The 16,353-nt window shown below is 37.9% G+C and overlaps 1 protein-coding gene across 4 annotated transcripts in view; it reads right to left on the reverse strand.

The window, feature by feature from the left end:
• Nucleotides 1-6,712: 6,712 nt before the first annotated feature.
• LOC149146071 (lipid droplet phospholipase 1-like) overlaps nucleotides 6,713-16,353 on the reverse strand; it is a 210,923-nt gene continuing 201,282 nt past the window's right edge. For all 4 annotated transcript variants that reach the window (XM_089446896.1, XM_089446895.1, XM_089446893.1 and 1 more), the window contains one exon: nucleotides 6,713-7,813. In XM_089446896.1, coding sequence (XP_089303022.1) covers nucleotides 7,810-7,813 — 4 coding nt within the window. In that variant the 3' untranslated portion in view covers nucleotides 6,713-7,809. The remainder of the gene's footprint in view (nucleotides 7,814-16,353) is intronic.

The raw sequence follows: 16,353 nt of genomic DNA on the forward strand, positions 1-16,353 counted from the left end.
CTAGGAGCACTAGAGACTGAACAACGCAAATCAGAGTTAGCAGTAATGTAGATGGCACAGCGCAGAGGTCAGCAGCAACACGATAGATTTAGAGGGTCAGCGCAGAGTCTAGCAACATTCAGCTCCAGCATTCATGTGGTATCATAATGAACACAGTTAGTTCAGTAATTTTGGATGTTTTTCAATTGCTTCTCTTAGCAACTGAGTTGCAATATGGATGCAGTGTTAGAAGTGGCAGTGCTAACAGCATAGCAAATGTAGCAATTGAGAGGGAGTTGTAGTATAGATGTAGCATTGGCAATGGCAGTGTCAAAGGCAACAGTACAGTTGCAACAACAGTGCAGTAGTTGGTGGATAGCATGCCAGACATCAGCAGCGCAGAGGACGATGCTTCAGAGTCAGAGCAATATGCAGTAACAGTATATTGCTAGAGCACATTCCTCGCTAAGAGGAAGTGTTGATTTGAGGTAGCATCAGATGTGCTCTAGGCCTCAAATTTTGCAGGGAGGCTTGGGCACATGCATTCCAAATAACCCAGAAACCGTTTTGGAAAATTCCACCAAGAGACAATTTTATTAAAATAATTAATATTTTTAATGGAGTTCCTAAGTCTAAACTTAAGAAAATTAAAATATTAATGGGTATTAATCTAATTGTGGGTGTAACTTCTAGAAAAAAACGAAGATCAAGTCAAAACGATCTGAGCCTTTAATTAGGAGTTAATCTAGGCCATTGGTTTTCCAACAGGAAGATATAAGAAGGGACTTGAGGGTCATTTGGAAAATACACCAACAAATATCAAGAAATCGATTTTCTAAAGTGAGAAGTTCTCAGGAGGAAAATTCGATTGAGGAGATATCTTATAGTTGAGGGGCAGGGATAGCTTCCGGACAAAGAGTGATTTTCTCAGCCGGAGAATCATCAGCAAAGAAAGACAAACAGTAATCCAACAATGGCAGCGCTGAGCCAGAGAGGCTAACATATAGCCACGCAAAGGTAGCACAAAAGCCAGTGAGGAGTCCAAAATTTGCAGAGGGAATTTGAGTTTCATAAGCTGGGAGCCAAGTTGTGAGAGCGAGAGGCAGAAAACGAATCTCATGGGCAGTAAATCGACCAACCAGAGGATTGACGCAGTGCCTAGAGAGCTTGACGTTAGGCTGACGCAAAGGTTGCGCACAGGCAACGAGAAAAATCTGGGCCAATCAATCTAGGGCTGGATCAATCAGGATTGTCAGTGATTGTGTGAGGTAATTTCACAAATCTTTCTGCCAATATTTCTCTATGTAACTGAATAACCCTGTGAGGTATTTAGCGATGTATTCAAAATTTGCTACTGCTTAATAATAATAAACCCACAGAGCTGCTGCACCAGTTTTCCCACATTGGGTTTTTCCGAGGACTTTTGTCCAAAAATAATGGTGTCCTATGTGTTTGTATTTCCTTGCTTAGTTCTTATGTTTCAAAATCATATTTAATTAAGTGAAGGTTGCAGTAGTATTTACTTCGATATTTGTCGTAGAACACAGTAAATAACTTGTATAGATTAACAAGTAGGAGAAGTAACATTAGTTTGTTGCAGTAGGGATTCTGGTGTAGGAATTTTCACATCCCCCCCCACAAGATCCATTTCAATTTTTTTGATTTTGGGGGCCTCCCCCCAAGATCTGGATCAATGGTATCGGAGTAGGTTACGATTGCACAGGAATTAGGGTTTGATTCATATTTTAGTTTCAAATTTTTGCAGCAATATTCAACAAACTTCAGGCATGTGCTACGACTTCCACATAGCACTTCTTGGATAAAGTGGGAAGAATTTTTCTTTTTTCATTTTTTTGCAGGATTTTTTTGGGTGGCGAGTTTGCAAATCATATCTGAAACTTTTGGTGCAAATTTTACAAAAATAAATAATACATCTAGATTGCTTGCGAAAAAATACCCAAATTTATAAAAAAAAAATCGATCGAATCAAAGTCCATATGAGGGTGATATAGTTGATTTAAAATAAACTATATTGTGGAAATTTTTCTGACATCAATTCATGGACGGCGACTCTCCTATCATTTTTTCAATTTTTGTGTAGAATTATAGAAAAATGATAGTAGATATGAGCTCCTCTCGAAAAATCACCCAATTTCAAAAAAAAAAAAAAATTAGTCGAATCGGAGTTCGAATGAAGGAGATATCACTGATTTGAAATCAACTATTTTTTCAAAACTTTTGTGATGGTGGAACAATTGCAGTGTGAATCTGAGTTCCCAGAATGTCTAGATAGGGATTTCAAACACATGGGAAGATGTTGAATGGTCATTATGTTTCCAAAAACAAATTATAATAAACATTCTGAGTTATATTGACCGAATTATGTCCATTTTAAATCTAGAACAACATTCAGAGCGGGTTCCCTTTGGAGACATGCCCTCCCACCCCACTTTAGTAGGCACCTGCTTCACATTCATCAGTTTCAACATAGCAACATCTAGCTTGGGTTCTTTAGAGACGTGCCCTCCCACCCCAGGCTATGTAGGCACCTGCTGCTTTATCAATAGTCAGCATCACGGTTATGGGTCAACCACACAAAATCCTTATCATCGAAGTCCATTTGCTAGGTCGAACATTGTTAGTATCACAGTTGATCACAAACATTATAGGGTATCTCTATCATCGGATATTCGTTTGTCATGGTTATGGGTCATCCACAAACCCACACTTCATTGAAGTACATTTGGTAGGTCACACACTTTCAGTATCACAGTTGGTCACAAGCATTACAGGGTATCTCTATCATCGGATCTCCGTTCATCATGGTTAGGGTTAACCACACAAAACTCTTATCTTCAATGGCTCTTCATATTCAACAAAGGCTTCGCGGGAGGGAACTTCACTCATTGGGGACCATTGCTTCTTAAGGAGGGATGAATGATCCGAATGGAAAATGGCATCCACCCATGGTACTCATCTACCCATGGAATTTAGCCATGGTATTGTAAGTGGCATCCACCCATGGTATTTATCCACCCATGATATTATAAGTGGCATCCATCCATGGTATTCATTCACCCATGGAATTTACATGTGGTATTGTAACCAAAAAAGGCTATAAGTAACAAGTCACATTTTGTAAAAGGACAGATTGTCCACCATAATGTAGCTTTTATAGTTATTATTTATTTTAATAAAAAAATTCCTTTGTGATTTTATTTACTGTGTTCTCTCATTTTCTTTCTGGCATTGCATTTTTTCAGATCTTGAGGGCCTCCCCCCCCTGCAAAGATCCATTTCATTTTTTTAGATCCAGATCATGCATAAGCATACACAAGGTCAAGGAAAAGTGTTGTTGCATCAACAAGCCAATGGAGCAACTCAACCCATCAATAATCAATCAAATCCCAATTTATCATGTATTTATCATACCTTCAGGTACCCTTGACACATAATAAGACCGGATAGGTTCTTTCGCTCTATTTGTGTCCTCATACAAGTAGCCCATTGTGGGCTTATCCCCATCAACTAAGCATAGAACACTCACCAAAGGTCGATAACCATGGACACCTTCCTAAAAGGAGTCAATGTATAGTAGTTTAGTGATGGCTCTCTCATCTTGTCTTGTGTTAAATTCACAAGCAAACATCTACTCAACCGAAACTAACATTGGAACAAAGATTGAAGAAAAATGAAGATATTAGCAAAACATGTGTAGACTACATCTCCCAATTTCTTGTGAATTTTCTCATGAGGCTATGAACAAATGAGTTGTTATATATGAATTTTGTGATGCTCCTAACCTGATCATTGTCAAAGGATATGTTTTCCACACCTCAAGCATCAAATATATTTAGTAAATTGGGTCCAAAACATTGTTAAGTGCCTCTCCATTAAGACTTTGTCAAAAGCAAAATAATTAGTTGCATTATTTGTAATGGTTTGCACATGCAGCAAACCAATCTCTCAGATGAACCCATCCATTAATTTTCACAACAATGTCACATCTTTAACATGCAATGATGCATCAATTTCCTTAATAAACATTATACTCCTAGACAATGTACCAAGAAATTAAGCAAGGTCCTACCCTTCTCATCTATCCAATCATCAAACATTCACATGGATTAAGTTCACTCCCATGACTTCTTTAGGTCCTCCAATCAAATATTGATGTCATTATTTTCGATTAGAAGAATTGGCCCCCACAACTCCTCATAGGTAGGGCACTTATACCTTGGGCCAACAATAGCGATAACAACACACATTAGCTAGAAAAATTGATTGATCTTTGTGATGCTCAAAAGCATTTCCAGAGATACACTCCCCCACAACCCTATTTGCTTATTGCTTCTCCTTTCTTTTAACCACTAACCAGATGGAAGGTTGTGCCCCATCTTTGGTTCTTGGAACAAAGAAAGGTAAGCTCTTCATGGAACGTGAATCCGTGGAGCCCTCTCTCTGCTCATAGTGCCTAATATGCATATGGTTCTTAAGGATCTACCCACTCCATTGGTGGAAAATTCAACTTATTAGTGGTTGTATGTTCTCTATTTTTATTCTTTTCAATAGAATCATGGCAACCCACAGACTATGAGGTTGATTTATCACAAATCCCAACTTCATGTATTGAGATTTTAAACAAGTCCTATCATACACTAACCACACAATTTACATGACGACCTTTCATGATTCATCCCATCTTTACATTCACCATACTACTAAATTGGGTCCAAAGGCTTCAACATGTTGGCAAGGAAAGACTCAAAAGCTTCTTCTACCCTACCATTGGAGAATGGTTTTTTAATGCCAAATATAGTCCGAACAATAATCTAGAGTGTCATCCAAAAAGTCATAATGCCTAACTCATCTAATTAATTTGGCTTGGACCACATCAAACCCTAGTGGAAGGACTAGTGCTAGAATATTCCCAAGCCTTTATGAATACAACTCCCTACTATAGGAATCATATGACTACAAAGAAAAATGACAGTGAAGTACATATTAAACTTACATAAGCCAATTGCACTCCATATTTGAAAAAAAATACAAAAAAAAAGGCATTTTTTTGGATCAACGTTGATGACTTTTGGAACTATCATGAATTTGCATTGAGTGACAAAATATCAAGCATGTATCCAATGTCCATGAGGATAATCTTTTGCACACCTAATGACCCTCCTAGGCAAAAGCAATATGAAAACATGTGGCAAACTCACTTAAGTGTGTAACCATGATTAACTCCAATTCAATTATTCTTAGGAATGTTAATTATTGGTTTACATTGTTCACTTTAGGATAAGAACTTCATAAAGTTGGAAAAAAAGTTGTATTTTAACCTTGTGAAGAAATGATGTTACAAAAACATTCCAACTAACATCAATGTCATGTACATTGATTGTTGTAACATCGTTGCAGCATTGTGTTGACGCATTTAGAACTAAGAAAATAAGGTAGCTCTTTAACTAGAACATCCATGATCCTTGATTAATCAATGGTAAAATGCGTCCTACATAGTCTTCAAGATCCTATAGGTTATAGGTTAATGAGTTTGTCAATGACTAAATTAGATCCATAGAAAAAAATATAAATTAGAAAGGGGTGGATGGAGAAATGGTGATCACCACAATTTCCGGTCTCCTATCACAAAAAGCACCATGATCACTTGCCTTTTCTAAACAATTACAAGGCAAGAAAGAAGTAGCCTCCCCTCATGCATGATGGTTGAGTAAGACAATGTCAATGAAGTTAGAATCATCCAAACTTCGCAATGCTAGAATGTACTTGGGTGAACAAGCATGACCACGACCCAATTCCTCGTGCTAAAACTGCTTGTGTTAAATGACTAGTTCTCTCCTACTTTTTGCGACCATTTTTAGTCCAATTTTAGCTATGTATTTGAATGGCTTTCACACCATTTTCTTTATATATATTACATACAAGATAGTCTTCTTGATGGAGTATATCAAGTCCAGATGGTTTGGTGTATGCCACTTCGGCATAGTGTTTTATTGTATCAACATGCATTGTTTAAATTCAATAAAATATACTTCACAAACTATCAAAAAGTCAATTCCTCGTCTTTTTTTTCTTGTAACAAATATTTTAAAGCTGTACCATATTTTCAAAAGAATGGCTTCTTGTCAAATCATATACCTGGATGGTTCAGATTTAGATGTATTCACAATTACTTGTCCATCCTCTAATTTCTGCACCAAAGCAATTTTTTTCTCCATTATTTTCTCCATAGGGAATTATAAGATATAAATAGTGTTATCAAAAACAAGCTCCAACACGTTGGAAGGAACTGCTAACTAGTATAGAAGGAAACAAGGCTTCTGGCTTTGAATCTTTACCTCTGGATCCTAACTAATAAATATTATCTACAGGCATTCCCGGTAAAAGTTGTGTCAATTGTCCGTTAGTTCAAATGGGAATTACAAAAATGCGGAGCTTAAACCTGCTGTATGCAGAACAAACAAGCATTCGAGTAGATTTGATAGGTAGTTCGGAATTCCTATTTCTATTCAAAGCAACAAAATAGCTTCTCTATTTTCATCTTTACCACTGGATCACAACCAATAAAAAGCACGGGATATTATATTAGAAAATAGTGCCAAGGCTTCTATATGGTTATCAGAAACAACTTGAAACAAAAAATGTTTGACTTCTATTTCACAAACTCTTGGGTTTTATTGTCAAAGTAAGTTTTGCTATTCACAAACTCCAGTACTCAACTACAGCGTGCTTTCTTGTGCAGATTATACAACATGATTACATAGAGAAAAGTAGCTTTTCACCAGCACATGATGCATTTCATTTTCATTTTGAAGTGGCGAAAGTCAGCTCTAAAACATAACTCCATGCTTATTAGGTACCCACATTCTCACATGGGCTTGGGAGATACAGTGAGTTATGCATCCTTCATATTATAAGTGGACCTACTAGTTTAACAAAACATCTTCCCTTATTTTAACAAAAGTTTATCAACAATCACGGAATGACAAAGGAAAATGTCAAATCAATGAGGAGCCTCTGCTTGCAAATAGTATTTGTTCAGGGTGTCTTGCCTTTCCTTTGTATGCAACAATTGATTGTGCACGAAGTACAACAGGGTTATCAACTTCACTCCAAAATATGTCATCCTGCTAGTCTTCTGCATATCCCAAGTTTTGGAACCTCGTTTGGAGTATCCATCAATATCATCTATGTCGTTGGAAGTAGAGTATAAATCATATCACCTATGTTCATGCATCTTGCTTTCTATACATGATGTACAGGTGACTGGCTAACAACCCAAAATTCATTACAAGTACAATGACGTACAAAAATGTTAATGGCAATCATATCCATTGAGGACTTTAATTTGCCAGTAACATGAGGAGATTAGAACACTGGACCATTGACAAATCACCTCCAGAAACGATTGAATTTCAGCTTTTGTGCAACAAAAGCAAATAATGCAGAAATAAACAGATTAATATAAGACTTTGAGAACCAGCCACAACAGCGTGGCAATAGTCTCAGGGAAGGAATCAATGACCTCTTTCTGACATCACATACCTTCTACCCATGGAAGAAATGATTCATAAACATGGTTTTTGTATGATCTATTATGAAGTGGACATCCCAAAGCTATTGACATTCTACCATGGAAGGCAGATAAAGATGCTTTAGAGTCTTCCATGAGCTAGATAAGGCTACATATAATTAGCATTATATTTTTAGGATTGTTATATTGGTAACTGACATTACCCTCCTATTGGACAACAAAATTATCAATCAAATGAGATATCACGTCAGAACCTTCCGAATGCATCCAGTACCATTTTACCTGCAAAAACAAGTCCCCGCATGCCCACAACAGATTAGCTTAATGTAACTGCTTTTATAAAGAACATAGAATGATATATACTCTCAGTGACAAACCCTTCAACAGAAAATTTATTTATCGAAATAAAGCAAAACAAAAACAAATGGAAAATGACATCTCTATTTACTTTCATCTCAGCTCCCTTGGTCTAAATATTGCAGATGACAGGATAAGTCACTGAAATGATAAATAGAGTCTAAATATAATCCTTCAATCCAATTTTTGCCCATTTGCAACTCAGAAAACTTGGCAGTGAAGCGGAAACATTAATTTTCTAGCTCCAATCATTGACAAAGAGATCCAACCAAACATTTCAATTTTCTGAGAAGTTTTTGTTTTGGAAAGCTTTTCCTGTACCCTTTTTGAGATGGATACTGCAATTTGTTGCCCTTCGCTTGCTCACCTGTAAAGCCAGCGTGCTTGTAAGAGCAAACAAACAAAATTCAGTTTCAAGTGGAGCAAGCTTTGGTTCGTCTAATGCAATGGACAAGCCGAAATAAGAGAAGATTACCGGCATTTCATTCAACATTAGCCACCCAGGTGACAGGAATGTGGACTCATCTTGAAAGAAATGCAGGATCGATGTGGTTGTTCTTGACCTCGTTGCAGATGACGGTGGTGGTTAGCAAAAGCAGAAATCCGCAAACCACTGGGATAAAGGAAGTAAAAAAAATGTGTTAAACTAAACAATGGAGAGCAACAGCTTCAAGAACGGTCAAAACTGAAAGCTGTTCGATGATAAAACCTAGCAGTTGTGGTCTACGAGAAGTGGAAGAAGCGTTCGAGCATGCATATATCTGGGCAACAGCCAGTCACGGCACCACTGCTTACAGTCATCCGGCACCAAATATTTTGGGCTGCGGGCAAATTTTTTAATTCTGCGAGTTGGCGCGGGGTTTTCCTTTTGAGAATTGTGGGAGAAAAGATGAGCCGGGCCAGGACGAAGAGTGTAAACGGTGGAGGAGACAAGGCACCCATTGCCTCATTATTTGAGGAGTTGGACCAACATGAAAATTAAATTCTGGTGATCCATCTATCTTTGTGAGAACTGTTAAAATTGGCAACTAGGGTTAAATTCCACTTTGAACAGCTCATTTGATGGAGATAATGATTGCATTGAATTCCTCTTTTTGAGAGGACCAAAATGGATCTAAAGATCATCAAATTTGGATAAGGGAAAGTGTATTTTTTAATTATAAGCCCACATGTGCATATTTGATCAGATCGGCCCTAAAGCAAATTGAACACCCTTAGACAGCTATGAATACAAGTGACGTGAACCTCATTTGGACATATCATTATGAGACATTTTTCTATTCTTTCTTTTTTTTGCTCGCATAGGTCTAAGGTAGATCCGTGGAGGAATAGGTTCGCACGAAGGTGAAATTGCAGGGTCTGAAGCTCACATCTTTGTTTTAGGGTTTTAGGTCTCAGTCACAGGCACAACACAACACAGAGAAATCTCGGCTTTAGTTGCTCATTGGCCGGCTCATTTGTGCCACTGCAGCGTTTCAGTCGCTTGCACATGTCCTCCATGCGATTGGAAGTAGGGTTTGGTTTTTCAATTATTTGAAGTTTTCACTCGTTGACTGCAGTGTTCGACAATGGACCGTAGACAGTGACAATGCATTACAGTTTTCAGGATCAGGGTTTTGAGTATGAGCATGATTGGGTTCATCTCATAGATATTGTTTAGTTGATTTTTGTTGGATAGTTGTATGGATGAAGATATGGATCATTGTACTCTCTTTTGTTGAATCATTCAATGACAATCTAATAAGAAGAAGAATTTGAAAGGGTTTTCCCCATAGTGGATTTTTCTCTGGTCTCCGACCAATCCTGGTGTCTCTATGTGTGAATGTTTTTCTTCTATTGTTCCTTTATGTTCTACTGCATTGATGATGATGATATTTTTCTTTCTATATAGTTGCATATGTTGTTGAATAAGGATGTAAATCTGAATAATGTTATGATGTTGTGGGGTGAATTTAATGTGTAAATGAAGAAATGCAATTATCAAAGCAAAAAACAATATAGCCCTAAGAAAATTTAACAAGAACTCTTTATTTTTGTTGTACATGAGGTTTGTCCACTTAATTTCTATATATATAAAGAAGTTAGATTAGACTTTGTTTAAGTTCTTTATAAAAAACAATATTATTTTATTATAGAGGAATTAAGACCTTGTCATACAAAGAGAGGTGTTTCCTTATTTTGAATCATAGATAGAGAGTGGGAGTGTTCCTCTCCTTTGGGTTGATTCTTTTGTTCTTTCTTCTTAGCTCTTGTCTATAAACTATGCTTTTAAAAGATTAATTTCGCAAGTATAAATTTGGTGATCACAAGACTACTCTACCGATCCATTTGAGAGATGGATAGTCACTTCGAAGAGGAGGACTAGGTTCAAGGATCTTCATCTCGCCCTTAGTCTCCATCAAGAAGACATACTAGTATGTTGGACAAGTCATCTAGGGGGAATCTTCAACCTTAGTATGGGATATTGGTGGCACTATTGGTATAGTGTAAGGGCTCCTCAAATGAGTAGGTCCTCGTTGTGAAGCTAGATTCCATGTTGGTTAATCTAGATTGGTTTGAGTGGAATAGTTTTATCCCCAAATCCTCAACCATCCAGTCTCAAAGGAAGAGTTGACAAAGAGGGGGTTGTGATCGCCACCCCGCCTATCGCCCTTGAACATTGGCACTAGTCTTCGTATAAGCTTCCATCATCCTTATATCATTTTCTGTTGTTAAGAAAACAAGTCTAGTCATTAGGGTTACTTGTGATATCACCTTGCTTCATAGTGTTAAAGCCCTAGTGATCTATAAGGGAGCCCCCTTAGAAGTCGAAGGGCGCTAGTCAAAAGAGACAAGGTAGGTCGTCAAGGTGACAATGGGTGATCTACCCAAGTTCCACCCGGATTGTGTGGCGTGGTTTGAGCTTTCAACACTTTAACGCACAATTTACAGAAGTAACATAATGTACACGCAAACTAAAATGGCGAGGGATGCCTGAGACACAACGGAGAAATGGAGAAATCCTCACCGCTGAGGGTCAAGCTCAAAAATGAAAAATGTACATCTGGAAGTCATCAAATTTCTTTAATTGTTTATTCAAACTAAACCCTAAATCGAACCTACCATCTAATCTCAAAAAAGAATTTCGATTCCATTAATCTTTGAGATTCAACGAACCGCAACAAACCTCAAATTTTTCTTTAGGTTTGCCAAATTCTGAACTTGAAGGTTCAGGTTCGGCGAACCTTGTGACCTAGCCCAAGAAACCCTATCTATTTTATTAAACATCATGATGAAAGTAGGATAGACATAACAAATTACCAAAGCGCTCTTTTATGAAAACCATAACTAGTCATGCAAAGAGCAACACCATGAAGATAAGCATCACATCATTACACCTAGGAGCGTGTCATCACCATCAATTAACACCAAGGAATATGTGATCATGAAGAAAGAAACCAAGACCATGGGGGATTCACTCAATGAACCTCTGACCTATCACATGCATTCGTGGCATATTAAACAATACCCTTAATCTGACTACATATAGGAAAACATCCTTAAAAATCACATTATTTAACCCCCTACCAATACAAACCCAATACACCTTCCCAATTTAAAAAACCCCTACTTCCACTAGATATTGTAGACATCTATTTTTTCATTAACATTTTTTATACCCCTTTATATTTTATCATTAATATGAGCTCCATTTTTTATACCTGCCAATATAAAACCCCTTTCCCCCCATATATCCCCCAATATATTATGCCATTTTTTCCTCAATATAAATCCCCCAATATGAACCCACGAGGTATGGTATTGCTCCCCAAGTGAAGCCCGCTTGACCAAGACAACCAACCACAATCCACTCAATCAACATTTCATACAACATCATGGAGGATCCACAATCATCACTATCTCAAGATGCACTATCATCAAGCAAAAAATAAATGGTATATATCTCAAGCTCATCATCCTCCCTATACGGTTACCATGTAAAACATGTCATGTGATAAGAATCTAATTTAGCACACATGCCAATGTGAAGAGTAATAGTCTAGATCATCTCACTCATCTATGAGAACAAAGACAAATGAGAGAAACTTGGCCCTATTTCCTCAAAGTAGATGTTCGGAAGGGAAGAAACTAAAATTAATTCTATTGTCGAGAGAAGGCCACAAAAGATGTAGAGATAAGAGTCCACTTTTAGACAGCAACTGTGAAAATTGAGAAATGGAATCCCCCTTGAAAAATCCCTCCATTCATCTTTAAAAAGCTTGTGAAGATTTTATCTAACATTGAGGATGTTCAACAATATCTTTGTTTGTCCAATGATGTCAAATTTTCCGAAAGCCATAGATGATTGTTGTCCTATGTTTCTCTCAATTAAATAAATCAAATCTAAACTTATTTAATCACATAAATGAATATTTATAACCATGCAACAATCACACAAATGGCTGGAAAAATGAACAGCGGAAGCAAAAAATGAATAACACACATGCATGATGATTCTCCAATTCAAATCAGCGTTCATTCCAATGATCAAAGCTTACAAGGAACCTACATAGTCTGTTGTAACCTAGCAGCTATACATAAAACAAAAATACTACAAAAAAAAGAAGTATGACCTACCGAAATAAAGTATGGCTCTACTGAAGAAAGAAGACAGAACTACTGCTGCACAGCTATATGATGTTGTTGCTATATGAATTACTTCTTGTTTGATACAACGCATATGCACTTTCTCCTCTCATATGCACTCTCCTCCTTTTTTTGGTCTCTGTCTCTCTCAAGTGTTCTTATGTCTTGCAACTTCTCCCATCTTTTTCTATTTATGCGTTGAGAAAGATAACTAATCTCCTCAATCCTGCCAACTAATTTATCATATGTTAGCAACTAATCTCATTAATTCTAGCAACCACCTTATCTCAACCATTGTTGATAATATCGGCGATATCGCGATATTTTCGGCAAAACGATATATCGCCGAGAAAATATCGCGATATTTTCTGTTTTGATAATATCGCGATATTTTCAAAATATCGGCAAATATCGGAAAATATCGGCAAAATATCGCGATATTTTGAAAATATCGGCTATATTTAAAAATTTGAAAAAATTATTTTTTATGCTTGCCGATATTTGCCGATATTTTGCCGATATTTTCGCCGATATTGCCGATAAGATATTTTCTGGACCCTCGCCGATATTTTGCCGATACCGATATTTTCAACACTGATCTCAACTATGAGGTGTATGGCTAAGATTATAACAAATCTAATTCACTAATATTATATAATCTCTAGAAGATGTCATTTAGATTTCCAAGGCTAAAAGAATATAAGAAATTTAACTTTTCACTTGTATTTGTTTAAATTAAATTACAGTATGGGTATTATTTCCCACTTTTACTAAGTGGTCAATAAAAGTTGTCTAAAACTACTCACACACTCACACCTAACCTATGTAAGAAGCTCTTGCTCAAGCTATATTTCTCAAACCTCCCTCTTAGGGAAGAATGAATTTTGCACAAATGCAAGTCTAATTCTAAATGCTTCATACTTTCCTTTTGTTAAGGGATAGGTGGGAATATGCTAGAGTTTCATTGGTCCCTTTTGAAAATTGTCTCAAATGAAGTGATATATGATCTCTATGTGCTTGGACTTGTCATGAAACACTAAATTGTCAGATAATTTGAAACAACTCTAATTATCACTAAAAATCATCATGGGATACAACTCTTGATCAAATAAACTTGCCATCAAGTTGTAAAACCAAAGGCCCTCATAACTTGCTATACTAGCTGCCATATACTCTACCTCTACTGAGCTAAGTGCCATAAAAGTCTATTCCTGTTGAACCAAGATATCATTGTTGATCCCAAGCTATAGTAACACCCTAAGGTGTTTTTCCTATCAGCTAGACTGCCTACCCAATCTAAGTTTGTATACCCCAACAACTTCACTTTACCATCTCCAAGTTATCTCAGACCATACTCCATTGTGCCACCTGTTAGCTTTGCTGTGCCAAAGAATCAAAAATGGATTCAAACACTCTCAAAGGCTGCAATTACACTTATAATCATGCCAAAGTATCCATGGTTGTTGTTCAAATTCTCAAATCTTGGCTAAAAGTCTTCCACCGATTGAAAAAATTGCAAGGGAAAGCCCTTTGGAGGGCAAAAATACACTATCGAGAGGTGGAAATACCCCAAAAACCATGTAAAAATCAAAATCACAGGCCTAAGGCTCCGCTTTAATCTCAGCCGTTGGATCTGGCCGATCAGCGGTTCAGATCTCGTCGGCATATCGCAATCGGAGGAGGCGGGCAGTGGCAGGGGCACAAGACTTCGCCGATGAGTGATCGCCGATGGGCCGGACCCGACGGCGGTATTAATCCTTTTTTATAAGATTATCGGGTCCGCGGCGGTCGTCGATATCGCATCGGTACTTTCAAAGAGGACGGGGCCTTTCGCGCATACATATACCTCCGACCCGATGGGCCGGACCCAACGACCACACAACACTCCATTTCATATTTTTTCAAGTCCGCGCCCATAGCGTTTTCAATGTATTTTGTGTATTTTCTTTGTATAAAGAAAATACAAAGGGAAGCTTGTGGCAAGCGCCGATTGCGATGGGATTTCGGATCCGAAAGGGTTCTAAAGGCCAAATATATATATTTCAAATCCGCCAAAGCCAATTTTTCATGGTTTGCGGCAGTTTTGCAGGTATTTGTCAAATATTAAAAAACAAGGGAGGGGCCTGTTTTAAAGTGAATTGTGAGCCAAAGGCGGACCCGATAGTGAATAGACTATGCCTGAGCCTTTTAAAAGTCAACATGGAAGCAGTGATGGGCGGGAATGAACAGTTTGGGCAGCATTTTCACTGATTATAAGCAAACCGTCATGATTGAGCCATTTTATTGTTCAGCAACTGCATTTAATCAAAAGTATGGCCGAGGAGGAAGTAGGACACCGTTTATCAATGCAGAGCATTCAATGGTTATGGTTCCTTTGGTATTTCACGCCACCTGCTCCAAAGAGGACTACAGAGCACTAGAAAGGACAAATCCATTTACAGCACAGCCAGATTTGTATCGGCGGCCCATTCCTGAATGTAAATGTGGTTGGTGGCCATTTATGGGCTCCTCCACGCATAGCTAACAAAGAGATATTTTGTAATGTAACACCATATATACCCAGAACAGAGATGTAATCGATTAATGAGTGTTCGTTGAAGAGAACCCTGTTGTAAGGTTCAACTTCTACAGACTGTAACTACTTTGTAACCTGCAGCGTCTGGTCTTCATTTCCAGCTAATACAAGCTTCTTTTGCTGTTTATTGCTCACTTTCCACTTCTCTTTCTTGTTCCAGGCTGTGCCTGTTTGCATTTGTTCTATTGCTGTGAATGTTTAGCATCAGAGGGGCTATCATCCCACCTTTGTGTTAGGATTTAGCATGTATCATAGAACATGTGTGCAGGTTTCTGTTGTTTAATGCATAAAAAGTTGTCATCCTGTCTGTGCATTAGAAACTAGATTTACAGATCTCTTAACTGGTTGCAGCCGGCCATCACAGGGTCTTGTGCATCTGCTGGTGTGGTCAGTCTTCTCCATTGTCACCTTATCCTCAAACTGTGAGTAATAGGTGGTTAAAAGCTTTGTAGTCTGGGGGTGTTCACCCATGTCTGGGGTCAATCATAGTAGAAGCGGTTATCTGGCTTGAATATGCAACATTTGTTCCATTCATCCACCATTTATCCAACTATATTTGGTTGAATTCGTAATGTTCCCGAGCATCACTGATTTACAACCTAGGTGAGTTTCTTGGGGTGATAACATTAAATGGCGTCGTTGCCGAGGAGAAGAGAATCGAAGCTCAGCTTCCCTGGGAGACGACACAACTTCAAACTTTGATGACAGACAAGGTTTGAGCACAGATTTTGGTTGTAATCATCTGTCTGGCGACTCCACTAGAGGAAGGCCATCCTTTGGCGACTCCACATTGAAGTTCTGGTCTAGTTCGTGAAGCATGCTCGGAAAAATCTTCAGAAATCACTAACTGGCTAGTGCCTGATCCTGAGAGGATCGATAAGCAGAAAAAAAAAAACTTTGCGGAAGGGAGCATCAGGATCAAGTAAGCCTTAAACAATTTTTATGTGTCTCTGTTAGTGAAGTTCACCTTCGGAGATTCATACAGCTCTCGTTTATTCATTTCCCTTTCGGATCTCTATCCATAAAAGCATTCTATGTTGTCCATCATTCTCCTCGGTCTCTGCTATCCTTTTCATTGATTCATATCACTTAGTTTACCAGTATCCCGTTAGAATACCTCAGTCATGGCAGGCCAGCAAGCCCTTTCAAAGATAGAACGAATAATTGTTGCTAGGTATGGACCCTTAGTCTTGCCTACACCTTTAAATGCCATGCCTGCAGGAGATTATCAAGAATTTATGCCAAAGTTTACTGGTGCAGAAGG

The sequence above is a fragment of the Pinus tabuliformis genome, chromosome X (assembly GCF_031772625.1).
Source record: "Pinus tabuliformis cultivar Carrire ecotype Pingquan chromosome X, CPIR1, whole genome shotgun sequence".
NCBI classification, from domain to species: domain Eukaryota; kingdom Viridiplantae; phylum Streptophyta; class Pinopsida; order Pinales; family Pinaceae; genus Pinus; species Pinus tabuliformis.